Source organism: Lates calcarifer, linkage group LG21, assembly GCF_001640805.2.
Source record: "Lates calcarifer isolate ASB-BC8 linkage group LG21, TLL_Latcal_v3, whole genome shotgun sequence".
NCBI lineage: Eukaryota > Metazoa > Chordata > Actinopteri > Centropomidae > Lates > Lates calcarifer.
In genome coordinates, this window is record NC_066853.1 from 23,927,601 (window position 1) to 23,949,772 (window position 22,172).

The following is a 22,172-nucleotide window of genomic DNA, read 5'->3' on the forward strand; positions in this document are numbered from 1 at the left end:
TGTTATTTGCTTCTTAATGGTTTGGGTAAAACAGCAAAATAACCTCACTCCCAAACAGAAAACAACTGACAATTTCAGGCTGAATGAATAAAGTGAAATGAAATGAAAAGTCTACTTATCAGGTCAGATTTGGGGAATAAATGTGATTAAAATAAATGCAACTGGAAAGTTTATCCCCTGGAAGTGGGGCAGTGTGCATTGGACAGTGACAGTAGGAGTCCTGATGAGTGGATGTGTGCCAATATGCCTCTGGTGTGTGTTTCTCCATTATTCATGATATCTACCCACACTCTTTTCCAGTGTCATTTTTCCAACTTTTTGACTGTAATATTTGTTGTCTAGAAACATGCGTCATTTGGACTTCCTGTCCCATGGACCCTCTCCTGTGCCTGGTGACCTGCAATTGTAACCGGCTTGTGAGAAATCATTGTAAAAAGCAGCTTGAACAAACAGTCATGATTAGATTGCTTTTGTTTTGTTTTAAAGCAGGATTTTTAGTGTTTTGTGTTAAGTTGTGATTTTAAATAAGGTTTTCTTACTTTCAGACCAAAACCAGGAAGTTCTGGTTTATACTCTCTTTATGTTTTATTTATCGTGTTGTGGGTTTCACTTGAGATGTTTATTGTCCTGTGATGGCAACTCTGTCTTCTGGAAATTACATTCATACACAACTAATTTGCAACAGCAGTTATGCTTTGAAGGAAATATAATGCCAGTCAGATTCTGTTTTCTGTTAATATAATGAGGATAATATTGTTAATTAATGTCACAAATATATAAATATTGAATTTACTGAATGCTGAATTTTTTATTTCACAGCATTATTGGTCATGTTTAGGGACTCGCAGCACTTGATTAAGGTTAGAGAAAAATCATGGTCTGGTTTAATACGGGAAAAAACTTTGCAGAGACTTGAGACAGAACATTTTTATTTGCATTTAACCAAAACCATTTTCCCGCAAGCTTTACCAAAGTTCTTTTGTTGTGGAAACCTAACCACAGATGGGATGGTCTGTAAACATAATTCTACCAGCAATTACATTTGTCACCACAATGTGACTGAAAAAACAATTTAGTAATATTACAGTAAGTATTTCTTCCTGAATATCAGAAAACGCAGCTGGTGTTATTGCTATCTCATATCAGTAACAGAGTTAGAATCATTGAGGGCAAGTGAGTAATACAAACAAGAGGCTAGAAATTGGACATTGGTGTATAAAATGTCTGAATGGAGTGGCTGAAAATTGGAAATGCTGAAATGGAGAGCAGCTGTAATATGAGATGAGTATCTGGAAAAATTTGATAAACATTTTAAAATGTGAAAAGGAAGATGGGGCCCTGAAAAGCAGAGACATGCAGTGACCATGTGAAGTGTTTGGAGAGAAGGGAGGGTTATAGACAGAGGGAGGGTAGAAAAGAGGATGTGCAGAGAGAAGGAGGTAGTGTGTGTATGTGCACCGAGGCCTTGTTAGTTATTGATCCCATTTAATAATCCTTAACCACAGTCTATTCCCCTGAGAGCACTTAACTCTCCCTCTCCCTCCCTCTCTCTGACTCTTAGAACCCCTCTCTGCCTCCCTTCTTACTTTCTGTTTCCCTCCTTTCCTCTGCTGTTTCTTCATGTGTCTGTATCTCTTCCTCACCCCTTGTGTACTGGGGCTACAGTAGAAGTTACCTACAGGGTCAAGGTGAAGTGAGGCTAAAGACCAACACTAAATCCCAGCAGTGTAGTTCTGTGTGGATGCATTTGTTGCCATGGAGTTGATTCAGTCATCTCTAAGAGGCCTCAGTTAATTCAACACACACCAGGCCACATACAGGCTGTAAAGGTAACACAGGTCTTTTGCGAATTGAGATTCACATGTTTGGGCTGTTGTGTTCTCTGTGGATTTGGTCTATGGCTGTTTTTGTTTTCTCCTCTGGCATGGTGGAAAACTGGGCCACAGAATAGTCACCTTTTTCAGCTGAGGGGTTTCCTTTAGAATTTAATTTGTACCCATTAAATTCAAATTTGTTCGGATAATGATACACTTAAAAAGAGCAGACACATTCTTTGTATAGTATTCATTTAATACCAGAAACCCTAAACTACTGTAAGTGTGAGTTTGATTCTGTTGATCACATAATACTTATGATCTTACCAACCATAAAAGAGGGCCTTTAAAGGGACACTCCACTAATGTTGCACATGTTACACTCAACCAGAAAACAGTTGTATAAAGTCATCTGTGGCACGCCTTCAAAGTTTTAAAAAAACAACCCCAGCTTAGACTTGAGACTTTTGAATGAGGTGGGCATTTAGGAGACAGGGGCATTTAATGGAAGATGCTGTGTTTTTGGAGCTTGACCATGCTAGAGACTAAAAATCAGGATATTCCATTCTTGCTGCTTTTATTCTGACCATTCTCTTCCATCTCTTATGGGTCCACCAGCTGTGAACAATAATATAATGATTGTAAATTTCACGTTTAACTGGCACCTCTATAACTGGAAGTAAAATTCATGTTGTTGACACAATAGAGGGTGTTTTGTATCCCATGTTTTTAAAGGAATAGGCATCTGAGATAATGAAAAATATAATAATCATAATAATAATAATCATAATAATCTGACATGAAGCAACATTAGCATTCATTTGATGTCTTTTGTCCACTGGAAATCCAGAAAATCTCATTTTAGCTCTTTGCTATTACATTTTTAGATGTCTGACTTTCTTTACCAGCTGGTCACTAATGGTCTGCTGTTTGGTCCTGGGCAGGTAGTGTGTAGTGGGAAAGCTGAAGAGAGTAGAATTTTCAGGCTGTTAAACCAAAACAAAGAGCTCAAATAGGCTAAAAAGGACTGTAGAGGTGCAGAGCTGGGTCAAAATTCTCTCTATGTTCATCATCATGAGTGACCTCTCTCATATTAGTCCTTTAATTCTCTGTTGATGAAGATCAGCATACCTTTAATGCTGAGTATTTCTCAGAGGGGAGAGTGCAGGTCTGGGGGAAATCACTAAATATATCAAATATAGGGGGAGCTATGGTGACGTATTTCTGACATCAGCTTTTATCTGCAAACAGCAGCACTGTATCTGCCCATCCCCGTTTGCAAACACAGAGAGATGGCCAGACAAATGAAAAACTACAGTAACAATAAATGCTGTCCTTGTAATGTTGATGGAGATGGACTAACCTTTACATTCTACAGGGAGGCAGAGTATTGACTTACAGGACCGTGTCCATATTGCAGAGGCACAAATGGTCACATAATGGTGCAATCAGCAAAACATTGATGTTAGCCATAAGCCAGAGCCATCTCAGTAACTAGCTCTGATCCCACTTGAGCATTTATTGGACATTCTGAGGCCTTTTTCTTCAGGATCATTAAATAGATGATCCTGAATTGTTGTGTTAGTCCTGATGAGGAGTGACCTCGACCCTCTGAGCTGAGACGACCACAATCACAGCAGCATAAGCTCTTTTTGTGATGGGAATGTTTATGCTGATGTTTATGCACACACACACACACACACACACTCTCCTGGTGTCAGCACTTCATTTTTCATCCCATTTGAAAAATCACAGATAATTAATCCATAATGTTCGACCAAAGCACTAGTGAATTATCAGAAGCACAACCACATGAAATGATGGATTAAAAGATGAATACGCATGAATACACAAATGAGGGCATGAATAAAAATGGTAAACAAATGAGCTGAAGGATGGAGTGGGCCGGGAGGAACGAGAACAATCAGCCAAACAATCTCTGTGGGCTCCTTTTAGTCGTTTAGCTTTGTTTCCTCCTCTTCTCTAAACGAGCTCTTTTAATCTGTCACTCGTTCCCTCACGCTTTTGTTCTCCTCTTTATTTGGATGGCAGAGCTCATTTCAGCTGGGTGATCTGATCAATAATTACTATCCAGGCCACACACACACACACACACACTGAGTCACTTATAAGCAATACTCCCTTGGTAATGAATACACAGCTTCGGAGGAAGCACAAAATTATAAGACATAGACTACTTTTTTTTTTTTATTATCATGTTATGACCCAACACATGGACAACCTCTCTATCTACAACCACACACACACCATTTGTCATAGCTGTCACCCAGTTTGTAGTGGCTTTGTTTTTGAGAGCCAGTTTGGAAATGTCAAGCTTTTTCGAGATTTATTTTGCTCCTGGTGCACGTCAGAGAAATTAATAATCAGCCTATAAGTTTTGACCCACATCATCACTCACCTCTCTCACACACGCACACACTTTAATTCCTCATCATGCTTAGCACGTTTTTCCCCATGATTCCCTTTTTTTTTTTGTTTGTGACAAACGCACTGAGACACCCCTTCATACATGTGCTTGTGTATCAGACCATTGAACAGTTTTTTGGTCTTATGAATATGTCAGAGACTCTGATTAAAGCAATGGTTCATAAACTTTTCACTGCAGAGCTCATATCACACACAAACACACACATTCACACACACACACACCAAATAAACAAAGTAGCTGGCATTTCCTAATTTCGAGGGTGATGTTAACTTCTCCATAGAACCTTTGTTTAGTTGATTTGTGGCAATGCAAAAGCCTGTGTGTGTTCGTGTGTGGTTGTGTGTGTGCATGTGCGTGCGTGCTTGCCTGCCTCTTGGGCTCTATGTGAAATAATAGTGTGCTGAGATCTTTGGATGGAGTGAACAATACTTAATAGGGCCATGATAATAAGTATTAAAATCACTGGACCTGAAAGAAAACGTGATGAGACTCTTAATTACAAGAGAAAGAGAGAGAGGGGGGAAGAAAAAGATAGAGGGAATGGACACTGGTACAAGCAGAAATAAAATGAAAGGGGGAGGACTAAGACACATAACAAGAAAAAACCCTTGAATGGGTTTTAAAAACATCACGATGAAGGGTTGAAGATGATGAGGGAGGGGAATAGATGGATTGGGTGTGTATGTATGTGTGTGTGTGCGTGCATGTATGTGTGTATGTGCGCCTTGAAACACAAAGAAAGATTGAGTTGGAGGGAGAGAGAGAGAGAGGGAAATACTTTGCACTCTAATTCTCCTCTCTAGCTGTGTTGTATTGAAAAGAGGTGGGGGGGCAGGTCGTAATCATGCACACCCTGCTGTGGTTTTTGCACCCTCTGATCTCTCTATCCATGTCTAGTGCAGCATCTCTTACACACACACACACACACACACATATACATGCACACACTCAGCAGAGTGAGCCCCTTATTCCAGGATCTCATGATTAGGCTCCCTGGCAGAGTAATCATCACTTCCTTTTTGATCTTGTTCTTTTTCATTGAACATTGGCACGTTTTGTCCCCCCAGAACCAATGAGTTTGAAATGACACTCAACCTTGATTTTGATCTCTTGATATGAATGTTATAGAATGATAAACACTGTATAGCTGCAGAGGTGGCTGGTCTGATCTTTCTCATGTTGTTGCACGTGAAGATTTTCAGTGCTAGGCTGTTTATTGGAGTTGCAGGTTTTGTATTTTTCTGAAGAAAAAAACACACCACTGATACTGGATTTTAGAGGCAGATGCTAATGTACACATTTACTACTTGAATATATTTATGAGTATGTATAGAAAGTATAAAAATCTGATAACCCTGACCCATTAAACACAGAAACTGAAACATTTAAGAATAAAGATAGAAAAGATATAATGATATACCAACCGTCAAAGCTGACAGTAAATACAAGATAACAGAAAACAATAAATGTTACTATAGTTTTGTTTTTGTTCATTTTGTTTAGTTTCTGTGTGTGTGTGTGTGTGTGTGTGTGTGTGTATACTTATTATTTAAAGTAATTGAAATGTCAAGGTTGCCCAGTCCAAGGTGTATTTACTGGCCTTTTCCGAAACTTTGAACAGCCAGTGGAGTTTTTCCAAATAATTTCTTCCGTTGCATCCTGCGGATGAAATGACAGTAATTGGGTGTCTTAGTGTCTCAGCTTGCTAAGCAGTACACAGTACTATGACGATCTGAGTTGAATTCTGCCCAAAGACCTTTATTACATCTTACATATTCTTTATCCTTTTGTTATGTCTCTCTGTCCTGTAATTATAATTAAATTAAAGATGCATAAAAGGAAAAAAAGAATGGGTTTCTTTTTACTTGGTCCATTTTAAAGGCCAGAAACAAACAACCATTCATGATTATTTCCGTGATGTGTTGTTGAATTTTATTCTCAAAACCTTCACAGTGTCCTGCTTCAGAGGGATTACAGTTTCCTGAGGGACATTAACATCTGGAAACCATTCGTCACCATCGGAGTTTATTCCTCCACGCTCTCTGCTGCCATGAGCAACCTCATTGGAGCCTCACGCATCCTCTACGCCCTGGCTAGGGACGACTTGTTTGGTAAGTAGCACAACAGATTCCTGCAGGGGAGAACTGGCCTCTAAGAGGGGTTTTTGGGAGAAAGGGGTGACAAATAGACTGATCAAAATATGCCAGACTAGGCCTTTGTATGTCTATTATAATCTTCAGTAAACAAGTTCTGGAGCTACATTCCATCCAGCCCTTCACCTACGTCCTCATCAGCCATAGTGACACCTTCCAGCAGCTAATAGTAGTTTGAAGCATCGGTGCCAGGGGAGAGGTAGACCAGGAACTTAAGAAGGAAATGTCTCTGAACTGCTGTCAGGCTGATGAGTCTAACTCACTGACGCCCTCGACAACACACTCCACATTAAGATTTTTGCATATGGACCATATTTCTACAAAAAATAAAAGAAAAAAGTTACATGCTAGAAACAACATTTTATTTCTTTTGAATACATTGAATAGTGTCTTTGGACACAGCAAGATTTTCTTTATTCATGGTCAACTATCTAGCTTTTTTCTGTTGTGATTTAAAATTTTGTGATAGTAATAGACATTGACTCAGTTTTGGCTACATCAACTTAGTGGCCTCATTGAAATTAATTGTAAGGACTGCCTGAATATCTGAAGCATTTCTTGGGATAAAAAAAAAAAAAAACGCAAGGAAAACTAGGAAATCAGTGCGAGCCTCCTACAGCAAGAAGCATCATTTTCATATGTAGCAACTTGGAATAGCCATTATGGCTAATTGCATGTGGAGTGCAAAGTTAGCACAATTAGCTGCATTTCTGAGATATATGCCCGGTTGAAATACCTGAATTTTCCATTAAGTAGCATTACTCCAACACTTCAAATATAATGGGCCATTCTGATCCCAGTAAATGCAATAATTGAACAGACATCATGTTTTACATTTTTTTTCTTAAAGCGATGAAAGAAGCCTTAAGTGCGCTTGCAGAACTGGAGTGATTCATAAATAAATACTTCATGACACAGATGTATCATGAGAAATACCACTTACAGGTACATTAAACTTACAGTTGCACAATAAGTTCTGCTTAAGAACTAAAGGCTTGATGATTGACTGATGTGTCTGATCTGATTGCTGAAACTCACTAGCAAGTGTAGATAGTAATTGGTCTGAATAGGGTTATCTTCGGACACACTGGTAGTGCAGGGGTTAAGGTGCTGTCCATGAGCCACATCCCTGTTTCACATCCAGTCAGGTGCTTGTGGGATTGTTTCATAGTATTTGAAACCCCCTTCCTGACATTGGAAGTGGGGAGGCTGTGTGTGCCAATTTTTGTAACTTTCTCAAACTGACAATCTGACATTCACAGTTATTGTACACAGTGTACTCAGAATGTTAAAGTATGGCAGGCTTTGAACTTTTTGTTTGTGTTAGTGCTGTGTTAGGAGAGACTGTCCAAAAGTGTGTGCCCTCACTTGTATGATGTAATGTGTCAAGACTACAAAGATATACTGACTCCTTAAAGATTCCTGTACTGTCTTTAACGTTTAAACACCAAAATTCAGATTTGTAATGTTAGCCATGAACTTATTCCCACAGTCTTTCCAATATCAACTGAACACAGCATTCCTGTGATTTCCATCTCACTGTGTGAATCCATGCTGCCTGCTGCTTTGTCATTATTAATGACTGTGAGCAACTTCCTTATCCCGTCCTCTGCTCCGTTGTTAAGTCTATTGCAAATTGATTTGGCCCGTTTCTGTCTGTGTGTATAGCCGTGTGTGTGTGTGTGTGTGTGTGTGTGTGTGTGTGTGTGTGTGTGTGTGTGTGTGTGTGTGTGTCAGGGGAGATAAATGGCTGTATTAGTGCAAGTTCCTCCGGAGTGATCAGACGGAGCAGAGGCAGATGACTCCAGTTCAGCTGTCTGTTCACCAACAACCAAAGGGTTAACTTAAATTAGATTAATCTGTTTAATTAGGAGTCAGTGACTACAGAACCATAAATGTGTAATGTTCTTGTGGAGTCGATGAAATGGTTATTATGACCACATTGTATGTTCGCAAATGTGTGTGTGTGTGTGTGTGTGTGTGTTCTTGTTGTCATTCATGCATGCTACTCACTGCTTAACCTTGCCACTGCTGTCCTATGCAAACTGAATGATGGATGCATCAATTTTACAACACACACGTACACACACACACACACACACACACACACACACACACACACACACACAAGGAGTTTTTCTGCCATCCCACATATCTTCCATTTCTTTCTTCTCCATAACTCACTAATCTCTAACTCCTTCGTTTCTGTTCTGCCTCTCTCCATCCTCTCCGTCACTCAATCTTCTCGTCTCAGCTGCAGTGATTTGACTTTAAAGTCTCAGAGATTTAATTCCAATCATTTATCTGCTGTGAAAGTTAGTCTTAACTTCACCTCCATCCTCCCCACCTCCAGTCTCTCTACTTTTGAGTTTCTCTTTTTGTCTTTTCATTTCTTTTTATGTCTTTATGTTTTGCTCTGGCTTGTAACCTCTGCTATACAGAGCCACTGCAAGAGACAACATAAATGTCATCTTCATCACGAGATGAAATGTCATTTGTGAAAAAAAGTTGAGAGGCTGTATATAAATGCATTATGTTCCAGTATAATATACAGTCCCATTAAGTATCAAATAAAATAGGAATAAAATAGGATGCCTAGTTTGTTGTGTTCAATGTCTCGCCCACACATTCACTGTTTGTCTATCTCTCTTCAAACCTGTAGTTAATTACATATAATTTGTTTAAATGTCAGTAACATTACAAATTGCCATCCATGGTCCAAATGTGGTCTGAGCTGTAAACGTCATTGTTGCTCTGAGGTCTGTTGTCAGAATCTGGTTTGTATCTGCTGCCATACCTTTGCCAAGGCTATACAATCCTAGATATGTCTGTCTAGATCTTATAATAGAAAAGTGAAAGGAAAAAAGGAAGTAGTTTGATAACATAAAATATTTATTTGCCATATCAGCCCCTTGAACTGGATCCACACCAAAATTTAATGGGTTCCTCCCTGGCCCATGCTCTATCCCTCCACCAAGTTTGCTGCAAATTGGTTCTATATTTTATAAATAATCCTGTTAATAAAAAAAACCGAAAAGAAAAAAAAAGCAACAAACAGACACAGTGAAAACGTCCTTGGAGCAGATCATTATAGAAGAAACAGGAACACAATCCATAGGGCTATGAAAATGATATTGTCACTGGCTCTGGAATGTTTTTTCCCATTCTGTAATCCCATTTCAAAAATTTCTTTAAACAGTATCATCAGTGTTCTTTGACAAAGAAACACATGATCCTCACATAATGTAAAAATTGTATATTTATAATGACCACCAGTTTTAATTGTTTCTGCTTTGCATTTGAGAAATCATGCTGTTTGGTTCTAAATGTTACAGCCTCAGCTGCCAATGCTGTGAAGAGCAGTAGTGAATTTATAACAGTCCAGTGTTCAATTTGTGAACAGATTTACCCAGAATCTGAAATTAAGATTAATTTAAGCTGCTTTATTATTAATTTTCTGAATGCCATTTAGTATGGTGATTGGATGCTTCATGTCAATATGTACCTTTGAAGTTGTAGTTTACCTCTCCCTCAAACTTTTTAAGTAAACAGGCTTGTAACTTACACTTTCTATCAAAGTGTTAGATATTTTCCAATACAGCTGTTAATCTTTTGCACTGAGAATTTAATGCTGACCGAAGTTGTAGAATTGCTTCAGCTGTCAATCATATAACATTACCTTTGGGAAGAATAAATGGGACTTTGACTTGTGGAATTGGGGGGGGGGCACAAAAAATGGCTCCTCTCACTTTGGAAATCTATCATTTTGATATACATGTAGCTGCAACAGCCTCAAGATGACATTGTCTGTGCATCTTTAAACAGAAAGTGAAGTGTTATGTTTGTTTCATGTTTTAATTAATGTTTCTAACATGGAACATTAACATTTGAATTATTATATCAGTGGGTTTGAATTAAAAAATGGCACTATGTTAATATGTATTGGCGGGTGTTCAAATGTGTTCAAAAATGGCATTGTGTTAATGAAATACAAAGGCCTACTTTATTGGGTTTGTATTCTTTCAGGTACCAGTATGATGATGAAATACGACCTAGAAAGTCTCATTTGAGACACAGAGACACTGCACAGCAGTTCACAGCATACTAAGAGAAAGGTTTTTACAACAAGTTATCATGAAGATGAAATCACTCATTTAATGTTCACACGCAGCAAACTCTGCATGCCGATTTTCATTTGATAAGTGAATATATTAATATTCCATGCAGGCTTGTGGAAAGTACAGTGTCAGAAATCATCAGGAATAGCAGTGAGGAGGAGGTGTCAGTAGAGAAGCTGAAATGAAACTGTATGAACTTGTGCAAGTATTGACAAGAGGCATCTCTTTGAGTGATGATCAACAAGGAATGTCCACCTGCCATTTCCTTTACTCCATGTCTACAGTGTGTCCAAAATTGTTTCATATTTTCCAGAGCAGGGAGCAATGCCTGCTGACATTAAATATAGAGTGTGAGAAGTAATTCTCCAGTAAACCGAAGGATGGTCATTCATTGCATTCTTTTTTTAATTTAAATTTTTCTGTCCAAGTATACATCCAGAATTTCACTCAAGGTCAGTGCTGATATTTTTTTATGGAAGCAACTGCTAAAGAATACTCTGGGTTATTTCCATGCCAACAATTCCCTAAAATTTGAAGGATTTGTTATTTTTACCAACATCTCTTCTCATCCATGTAGGTAAGGTGCTGTCTCCGGCTAAGAAGACGTCCCACAGTGGTAATCCCTGGGTCTCTGTGCTCATCTCCTGGTTCCTTGTGCAGGTTAGTGGAAATAAATGCAGAATGGTGGAGAGTCAATGAAGACATTTGATACTTGATGAAAGGACTGGTAGTAAATCCTCGCAAATTAGCCAGTTAAGTCCTCAAATTAAACAAAAAGACAAAGACAAGGAAAATGTAAGTCTTTTCATTAAAATGTTGTCTGAGGATAAAAGTGGTGTAGAAATTCCATTTCTTCCTCCAGGACTTTGTTTGTCTTCAGCTTCACATTTTGTTCAAATTTCATACCACTGAAATAGGGCAATATTCACCACCTTGCTCCATTAAATTAAATTAAATTTCCTCATTGCATTCACTCATGTGCGATCAATGGGTCTAAAAATATGGAGCTTCAAGGGTCAAGAATACAGATTCAACTCTGGCCTTGTTTTAAATATTTTAGAGAAATCAATAAATCAGGGATACATTCCTGCTGATCTACGGGGGCAGTGAAGCTCAGTACAAAAGGTAAGAAGAGAAGCTTCAAAGAAACTACTATTTCTGGATATTAAATGCAAGGTTGGCTAGGTAGTGGGACAAAATCAGCCCAAGCGCCTGTTTTTTGGACTGTGAAGTCCTGTCATAACTTTCCTCAGGCAAGAAGATCAGAAAGGCCTCCTTTCTAACTCAAGAGAATTCTTCCTTCAAACAAAACTGATTCACTCAGTGGAGAAACTAATTCAGCCTGGGCAGTTTGATGTTTTTGTCTCCTATGACTCCTCAAACTGCATCCACACAAGCCTCTCATACTGTTGTTTAATTTTGTCCATTTGCACTAAACAAATAATGCTTGAAGGGTTTAATGGTGTTCAATGAGTTTCCCAGAAAAGTATGAATAACTTAATGTAACCGTTTGTGTTTGCTACCAGACAGAATTTGCATCTAAAACTGCATCCTTTCACTTTGCAGTTGATGACTTTGTTATTATTTACTTTGGCATAGATGGTTTATTTTTTGCTAATGAGAGGCGTTTTTCTTGCCAAATTAAAGTTTCAGTTATGTATCATCCTCTGGGATTTGTAACTGATAACTAGAAACAAAAACAGATTACAATGAAATGCAATATGATGATTAACATTAAATAGTAAAATTATAAACAATATTGGACAGAGGATAAAAAATGATGCAGCTTCATTAAAGGACAGTTGGAGTGCTTGCTCATGGTGGGAAAGTTCTTTGAGATAACTTTTGCTGTGATTCAGCACCATATAAATAAAATTGGCTTGACTTTACATGAGAACTTAGTAAGCCAGATGTATAGTTTCGAGCTGATCCATTTAATGGCTTAAAAGTGATAAATAGAATTTTGAACTGCATTCTGGAAGCAATGGGAAGTCAGTGAAAGGTTGCTAAAATTGGAGTAATGTGTTTTCTTCTCATAGTTAAGCAGCTGCATTTGGGACCAATTGAAGACAATTTAGGGAGTGAGAGAGTCACAGTAATCAAGATGGGATGAAAACGAAGGCATGAACATAGACTGTATATTAACTTTTCAAAAACAAGACAGAATAACCCCAGGCACTTGTGAAAGTTCAGATTTAAGTTAACATTACTCCCAGATTTCTGACAATTCACTGTCAGGTTCCAAGGTTATTCATAGCAATTGGGAGCATGCTTAAAGGTGTGCTGTGTTCAAATATGCGTTGAATCTACACAATGTTTCCTGCAAAGGAACAGAATAACGGTAGATTACTTATCCTCTGTGATTGATGCAGTGCTCATCTAGGCTGGTCAAAGTCATTTTAACTCATAAATGGAAAATCTGCAGTTAGGGTTACCCCCTAAAAGTTGATGATTCGATGCATCTGTTGGGAAGACTCTGACTGGGCTCACAAAGTGTGATTCCAAGACTGGTTAGCTTTTAGCTGCCTCACAGTTCACACACACTAATGCTGGAGCAACACTGTGGCAGGCTATAAACTTTTCAACCATAAAATTAGCTGTGATGGAATTAGAATCTGATGGAAATGAAGGGCAGCGTGACACTGGACAACGCAGTGCAGGTTAGTGCAACTTGTTTCCCTGACACTGTCATCTCCAGTGATCAGGTAAGTTCTGCCTGCAGAGACCTGCTTGCCTGTCACGGGAATGCACACAGCTAAAGTAGAAGCTACTGGTGTTATGGCAAGTTTAAAAATGGCTGACAACTCTGTCAGCAGCCCAGCAGGAGAGACACTCCGTACTAGAAGAAGACACATTATTTCCCAGGTTTTGTTAAAATCATTGCTGAGAGAAAATATGGGAAGGAACGCAAGAATGATTTCAAGAACAGACAGTGACCCATCAGACAGAGGCCAGGAGCACAATGGTGCGAGAGCAAACTGTCACTATTTACTTTGTCCAAAAACAGCAAAAATCTGCCTGCAGTGTTTTTTCTTGTCTATTATGTCTACTGAGTGGGGGAAAGACAACGTCAATATTTACTGAGGAGAAAATATTGGCAGATGGGTGAGGATAGAGACAAAGAGGAGTAGGAGGATCTTAGGAGCAAATAGGCCTGACTATCCAATCATTATCAGAGGTGAGTGTTAAAGGCTGAATGACTTGTCATTATTTGCACTCTTTCTCTCACTCTTTGTCCCTCTCTCGTGCTCTTCTCCTCATCTCTCACCACTCTCCAGGAGTGGAGGAGGAGCAATTAGATGGAAATCGTTAGCTGCGCCACCACCGCCATCAGAGATTATTGACTCTCTCGTCCTCTTTCTCTCTGCCTCTTCCTCTGCCATTTGAATGATTCACTGATGACAAAAGTCTGATTGTTATCGCGTCTCTAACACTCACACTGCAGGGTGAATACGAAGGAGGAGGAGGCAGAAAACAGAAGCTATGGCTTTCTTTTATTGGACTTTTAAGTAAAGAAAAAATAGGCAGACCCCAGAACAAGAAGAGAAGAAAAACAGAAAAAGTTCATGGGGAAGTGTGAAGTGGATAGGGCTGAATACTGCTGGTGAGGTGAAAGAAAGCTGCAGCCTGGCACAAATTAATGCGATAGAGAATTGTATACATAGCAATCAGTTTTATTTAGTCCCTCCAAGGAATTGCAATCTTCCAATTACAAAAATTAATGCAATCAGTACTTACATTATTAGCGAATAATTTCACAGCCCTGCAAACAACAAAACTGATGTTAATAATCATTGCAGTTTTCTGTAAAAAGACAATTCAATCAGGAAATTTTTTTCAGCCAAAGTAACATAAAAGTCTCCACAAACAAAAGTCCTTGTATAGTGAAGACCTATTGAACACTATGTATGATCGTTTTGTCCTATTCCTCAAGGTGCAAACTCAGTTGCACTTTTAACTTAATGCAACGTTTTCATGGAAGCACCTTCCATCTATCCATCCATCCAGTAGTCCTCTTCTGACCATAGGTGAGGACTACAACATAGACTGACTGGTAAATCAAGAGCTCTTCACAGTCCAGTACATCATCTGCATTACTGCTGATGTAGCAGAGTACCATTGCTTCCATGTTGACTGTCATCCCCACTGCTACACACTCCACTGCTCTTAGGATCACAGTCTGATGAATCCAGCAGAACAGAAGCTGGGTAGTGATTTGCAGAAAAACTGTCAGAGAAGAAGTGATGCAGTGCTGGGCCAGGGAATTTAGTCTTTACAAGGTGTGACTAAATGTCCATGAAGGATACTATTATTGTACTTTATGGGATTTCTTTTTTGTAGATCCCTTACCGCAAAGATTACATATAAAAAAGAAGTCCTGCTTTCTACAGAATCATAAAAATGGTTGGAGAAAATCTCAGGTTACTTTTTCCACAATGCTTGCTAGTGAGCAAGCTATTTGTGAGCTTTTGAGCTCTGTCATGCCAGCAGCAAGTAGTGGTGGAGGCAGTGTCACACCATTAGCTTGCTCGTTCACAGGTTGAAGGAGGAGGAATGGAATTCCCGGAACTTGTCTACCCAATGTTACTTCATTTTCAACATTTTGGCTAGCTAACTGTACAGGCAGCAGTTACCAGATGCTCTTGTTCAGGGCATTCCGTAGACTGAATATTTGCGATCACCGGAATGTTACTCATCATAATTAGCTTCTTCTTCACAACTATCTCAAAATAACAAACAAAACCAAAACTGTCTCAAATTTTATTTTCACCACCAGAACTCTCAGTTTGAGCCATAATAATCTCCAAAAACCTATTCATTAGTCCTGCTGTACAAGTAACTGAACCCAAACACACTAGAACAAGCACTGTACGGTTCTTACCTGTAACCCACAGACATTTCTGGAAGAGCATTTGCTTTGTAGTCCAAAGCATTACTCAGCTGCTTCCTCTCAATTGTTTTAATTTAGTAAAAGTGTCTGTGTGAGCTCACCTATTTCAAAGAAATTTATGCACAAGCTTCCCAGTAAAAAGTCTTTCAAATAGTCACACAGAAACATACCCAGGAGAAATCTGTGTTCACACATACGCACCCACACACATAGGCATGCATCTCATGCACACACAATTTGTGCACTATGACAGCAGTTGTCCATGCTGGCCTGTGTCTGAGTTAATGGCTAATTAATGCTCTGGTAGAACCCGCTCCCAGGGGAGCGCTGGAGAGACACCCACTGACTTTGACTGCCAGAGGTCAGAGATGCTCTCTTACCCACTTTCTGTTTTTCCTCTCGCTCATCTTTCTCTCTCTCCTCTCTTTTTCCAATCTACTCTTTTCCACTCTTCTTCTCTTGCTCTCCCCTTCTCCATCCTCATTGCTCCCTTGGTTCGTCGCATGTCATTTTCTCTCTCGTTCTGACCGCCTGTCAGTAATGTGACATCATTAATCTCAATTCCCATCATTACCTTCTCTCCTCTCTCTCCCCTTCAGTTTACTTCTGCCTCATGGTCACAAATGCAGTGATCACAACTTTTTCCCATCTATAAATTGCAATGATATGCCCTTGAACTCAGAAAATATACTCCAACTTCCAGTGGAGTTTCTCAGTGGCCAATCATAAAACACATGATAATTGGAGAGAAAGACTCTACTCTGTGTTTCTTCCTTGGTGCAGTACAGTAGTTACCTCTTTGTTCTGCACAATCAGTCTCAACAGCTCGCATACAGATAAAGAAAGCACACTTGATGATGATGAAATACTCACAAAAATGTTTCATTCAGTACAGAAGAGCTAATGATGGCTTGTACCTTAACAATTTAATGTTTATGCACACTTCTTCCTCCACAACAGTAGGAATGCAGATTGGAGGTAAGCAATGGAGATTTCCATTGTTATAACCTGAAAGTGTTCACAGCATTCCACAATTCAAGACAGAGATTGTTGGTATTGCTGGTGTAATCTACACACTGAATGAATGGTTAAGCTATGGTTATGATAGCTGCTCATGTGTGGATAAACATAGTGTGCATATTTCAGTATCATAGTGATTACTGTTGTTGTGGGGTATTCATGTTTGTTTCCTTTTCTGATTCTTTCTTATCATAAATATAAATATATATCATAAATATAATATCTGATTATATTATAAATTAATTAAATTAGATTAATAATAAATATTTATTATTTTCAGTAAAAAACTTTGATTTCCCTGCTACAGTTGCTTGAATCTTTTAAGTTGTACCAACCATATTTTTTTATTTTAACAGTGGATCAAATGAGGATGGCAGTGGTTAGCACTTTGTCTCACAGTGAGAAGGTTCTGGGTTTGAACCCTGTTTCACCCAGGACTTTTCTGTGTGGAGTTTGCATGTTCTCCTTGTGCCTGCCTGGATTCTGTCCGGGTACTCCACAGTCCAAAGACATGCAGGTTAATTGGTGACTCTAAATTGCCCATAGGTGTAAATGTGATTGTTATTTTTTGTATATGTCAGCCCTGTGATGGACTGGTGACCTGTCCAGGGTGTAGTGTGCCTCTTGCCCAATGTTAATTGGACATTTAGCTGCTAAAAAGCACAATATTTCCCTCAAGAGCTGATACACAGAGCCAAAAAAATTTATAAAGTGATGATATTGTATAGGCATTCTGTATTTATAGTTAATTGTGCTACCTGCCAGCCAAAAAAATGACACAAATATGGGATCACAATTGTGGTTATTTTACCAAGATGTAATGGAGTTGAAGTGGTGAAAGCCTCTTACTGCTTTCCTTCTTGGCTTTCACATCTTCTGTGGTAACTCACAGTTAGTCACACACAGCCGTGCTCACACATTCTGTTGCCAGAGAACATGGCATGGAGCAGTACTTATAATGGGGTCATCATTTCCCTCCTCTATTAGGAGTCACCTAGTACTCCTCAGTCAGAGATGAAAGGTGAGCCTCATACATTAATGTGCTGTCAGGAGTATTAGATGTACGACCCTCTTAATCAGGCACTGGAAAGTCTAAATGTAACTCAGCTACTGTGTTGTCACATGGCTGCTGTGACTAACATATATTACTGCATGCAACTGCACAGCAGCCCAGATAACATCTTAATTAAAACTGAACATTAGCCTGAATCAGGGCTCCTAAAATGGAGCCAGGGGACCACCAGTGGTCCTTTAAGGGTCCCCAGGAAAATGTTGAACAGTTTAATTTTAAAAGTGTCTCACTCCCTAGATGTTGGTTAAATCTAACCTTGATGTCAGTTCCCAGCTACAGTGCAGACACATAATCATATCGGGCAGCAAAAAATCTTCATGAGGTTTCTTGGGATCAAAGTGGACTTGAGCTCAATTATCTGGGGATCCCCAACTAAAAAATGATGGAACCTCTGGCTTTGATAACAACTTACTTAAAGTCTCCATAGTGTATCCAGAAAGTATTCAGATACCTTCACTTTTTCTACATTTTGTAATATTAGAGCCTCATGTTAACATAAAAAAAACATTTTTCCCTCATCAATCTACAGTCAATACTACATAATGACAAAGTGAAAACAGACTTTAGAAATGTTATTAAAAAGAAAAAAACTGAAACATCACATTGACATATTCAGACCCTTTTCTACAACACTCAAAATTTAGCTCAGGTTCCCCCCATTTCTCTTGATCATCTTTGATCTGTTTCACCCTGGCTGAGATCCAGAAATCCTGTGGGGAGATGGGACAAACTTATGACTTCAAAGGGTCTGAATACTTATGTCAATTTCAGTTTTTCCTTTGTAACAAATCTGCAAAAATTTCTAAAATTCTGTATTTCGCTTTGTCATTATGTGGTATTGATTGCAGATTGATGAGGGCAATCATTTTTCTCAACAAATAAGGCTGCAACATTACAAAACATGAAAAAGTGATGAGGAATGAAAACTTTCTGAATACAAAGTATGTGTAGAATCTGTGTGCTCAGGAGAATGACCTGTGACATCAGGACCAAACATGGCCCAGTATGCAACTGACTTAGTGTAATATGAAAACCTGAAACCTCCAGCACACATCAGAATCACTTTATGTGGCAAATGTGCAGTGTACACAAGAATTTGGCAACGATGTGTGGTGGTCGGTCAGGGGATGAGCTGTGAGCTAGGATGGGTTGTGGAGGAGAGCGAGGGCCTTAGGGAAAAATCTGTTCAGGTGTCTGGTGGTCTTGGTCGTGATGTAGCAGAACCTGCAGCCAGATGGAGTTTTTCTGAAGAAGCAGAGAGCTGGGTGTCATGGGTCCACTACTATCCCACTGGCCTCCTTTTTGGCTGTGGCATTTTGTAGAACTTTGGAATAACAGACATCTCGTGTCCAGCATTCAAACTTTTAAAATCAGAAATATTTGCATAATTATAATTTATGATTTATTTGGTGAGGGAGAAGGGGTAGGTGTCATTTTAAGAATTTTTAACAAGTTAATTGAATTATTTCTTGTGAAAAACCCATGCAAGACACAGCTGCTTATAAATCAGATTTTTGGTCAAGTAATTTTCACTTCAAACAAACGTAAATATTTAAATCACATTGTTCAGGTCATCTTTTAGAGGCATGTTTTTGGCGGCAGCGAACGGTAGTTGGGTGCTGGAAAAGTTCATAAGAAAATGGCATTAAAATGCACTGTTCTGTCTGACTTTTTTTGCTGTGAATGCTAATTTTTTTTCTCTTTTTTTCTTTTCTCTTTCCCTCTCTTTTTCTCTCTCTTCCTTTGTTTTGTTCTTTCTTTCTAGCTGGTGCTGTTTTCTGGAAAGCTCAACACCATCGCCAGCATTGTGACCATTTTCTTCCTGTTGGTGTATGCTGCTGTGGACTTGGCCTGCCTTGCTTTGGAGTGGGCCTCTGCACCTAATTTTAGGTACACACACACACACACACACACACACAGTTCACCTGTTAAAATAAAGGCCTGTAGCCGACACCCTGTGATGGGACTTTGTGTAGTACTTTTTCCTCACTGAACACACTCATTCTTTTCTGTACTTTCTACCTTTGTCGTTGTTAACATATTTATAGGAAGGTGGTTGTTTGCCAGCTGGATGCTGCTATGGCGACAGTGTACTAATTAAAAGACATAAAACTCGCCACTCCTTATAGCCCCATATTGGAGAGGGACCGCCAGTAAAACTGTGAGTGTGTGTGTATTTGTTTTTGTGTGGGCACAGCCTGAACTGGATGTTTTTCTCCATTGTGTGGAGGTGCTTACAGATTTAAATTTATGTTGTGTGTGTGTGTGTGTGTGTGTGTGTGCATCAGTGTGTGTGTCTGTAGTTTGTTTTGCTAGGACCCTTGCAATGATCCTGATTTATAAAAGCTCCCTGAAGTCATTCTTACACAACAGTCACATAACATGAGGACAGAGTTGGTGTGTGTGCAGCTCGATGATTATATCATGACATCAACACGGCCAGAGTATTTGATTCACTCTGCAACTTTTTTATGAGATATTCCATATTTTCTGTGTGAAGTGTTGATGGTGTCACGCAGAAAATATGTTGTCAGCCAAACCTGTGCTATCTGTAATCTCTAAAAGTACATCTCCAAATCCAATAACCTGTATTGTTTTTCTAAAGACATACCTACCTTGATTGAATTGCTCCACTGACTGTAAAATACATTTCAAACATGATAACTGCAGCTGTTTTTATTTGTTATAGAGGAGAGAAGCTGTTTAAACACCATGCATCACTTTATTGTTATGACAGATTGCCTCCAGCGCCTCATTTGCTGTTATATATTCTTCTGCAGTGATAGTTGGAAATGAGTTGTAAGACATGTGAGAACATTTTGCAGCTTTCCACACCAAGGACACATCAGTCAAGTCAGCAACAAGCAGTGTAAACATACTGTACGTCTGGCAAACAAAGAGACTGAGAGGTTATTCTCTTCTACAAGTTCTTTTTGTAACATTGATTCTCGGCACAGTGGGATTTATTGAACCGTTGTGCTTCTGAATATTTGGTTGGATGATGTAAGTGGATTATATTGATAGCTCCATATTGGATCTGTGCACTCCAGTGGTAGCTTTGTCTTACTCTAACAAAACAGCATGGGGATTGAATACCTCATTGACACAGACGGTGAGAACTGACTCACCTGTAAGATGATACTATCTGACTAGTGCTTAAAACTGCAATGTACCTGCATGGAACCATATATTTAAGAGAAATGCAAATAATTCTGTCCCTGTGTTTTGTTTTTTAAAATGGTAAGAACCTCTTTTATTAAGTAAAGTCACATTTATTTGTATAGCACATTTAAAAAACAACAGGAGTTGACCCAAAGTGCTTTACAATCATGGTGGATGAATCAGCAGTACAAGTATAGATAAGTAAAGGAATAGGGGAAAAATCAAAATTGAATCAAGAGAAATGAAATTGAATTGAACCAGTAACTGATTAAGATGCAGTAAAAAGACAAAGAAATAGATAAAAATGAATTAGTAATGGACATTGCCAAAATCCAGAGGGAATCTCAGAGACTGACTGAACACAAGATGAAAAAAGTTGTTTTTTAAGTTTTATTTAAATTGTCAGTAGTGGGACAGGATTTAATGTGCGATAGGAGACTATTCCAGAGTCTGGTGGCATCAACTTCTCATTAACACAGGAAATAAACCAAACCCTTATAGCATATGTTTAATTTAGAGTTTAAGCTTATTTACTGTTGTCTACTTGTAATGTACATTTACCCCAGTCATTAAAAAAACTTCTTTTATGGTGTCATGTGATTGACAGAAAGCACAGTGAAATGTACACATAAATATGAAAACACTCATTCAAGGCTCAAAAATCAAACTGTTATTTGTGTGCAGAAAGAAAGGACAATTGTAAGACGTAACACTCCAGTATGTTAATTTTGTCTTGATGCAACTTTATGCTTACTTACTTAAACAGGTCCAGATTTTTCACCTAATTTTTTGCTTTCTGATGCTGTTGGTTTGATTAACAGTGTCGATGTCATTGATGGTCCCCACCACTGGACCACTGGATCAGCTCCAGTGTCCCACCCAAATAGAATATATTAATGTTTTTTTTAACTCATTTTACCATTAATAGAGGTTCATGATAATTGACAATTCAAATAGCAGTTTGAGTGTTTCTTGAGAAGACTCAAATACAGTACACATGGTTTCACTGTGTGCCTAAACAGCTGATAGTCATGGAAACTAAACAAGTAGCTGTGTTGCAGACAGGCTGCAACTGTTGGTATCAAACATAAGCTTGTCCAAGGGTCCACTGACATTGGATTTAACGGGTTGTTATTTCCTCTGCAGCTCTCGTTGATATGAGACCTGTTGTGTTATTGTGATGAAAATGGGCTTACAGAAGGAGGAATTTTTGGGGAGGAGGTTGAGAAAAGCTTCTCAAGTGTATTTTTCACCTGAGGGAAATAATGAACTCTTACAACACCTGAGAGTGCACATACTTGTTAATTATTCACCCGTACCTACCCAAACCATTACTTCTACCCCAAGACTTGCTCATCTGTCCCAAGTGCATATGGTGATTTTTGAGAACTTTATGTACCTAACACCTAAAACCAAAAGAAATATAGCGATAAGTTCTTGGAAAATGATATTGTCCAAGATCTTTGTAAAGTTTAGAATTTTGAAGTTGTATT

At 38.7% G+C, this 22,172-nt stretch overlaps 1 protein-coding gene across 1 annotated transcript in view; it reads left to right on the forward strand.

Annotated features, from left to right (window-relative positions):
* The window catches only part of zgc:153039 (uncharacterized protein LOC767698 homolog), a 59,710-nt gene that overhangs the window by 19,469 nt on the left and 18,069 nt on the right, over positions 1-22,172 (forward strand). Inside the window, exons 7-9 of the mRNA XM_018684059.2 lie at positions 6,217-6,374; positions 11,112-11,194; positions 19,283-19,407. Of these exons, the coding sequence (XP_018539575.1) occupies positions 6,217-6,374; positions 11,112-11,194; positions 19,283-19,407 (366 nt within the window). The remainder of the gene's footprint in view (positions 1-6,216; positions 6,375-11,111; positions 11,195-19,282; positions 19,408-22,172) is intronic.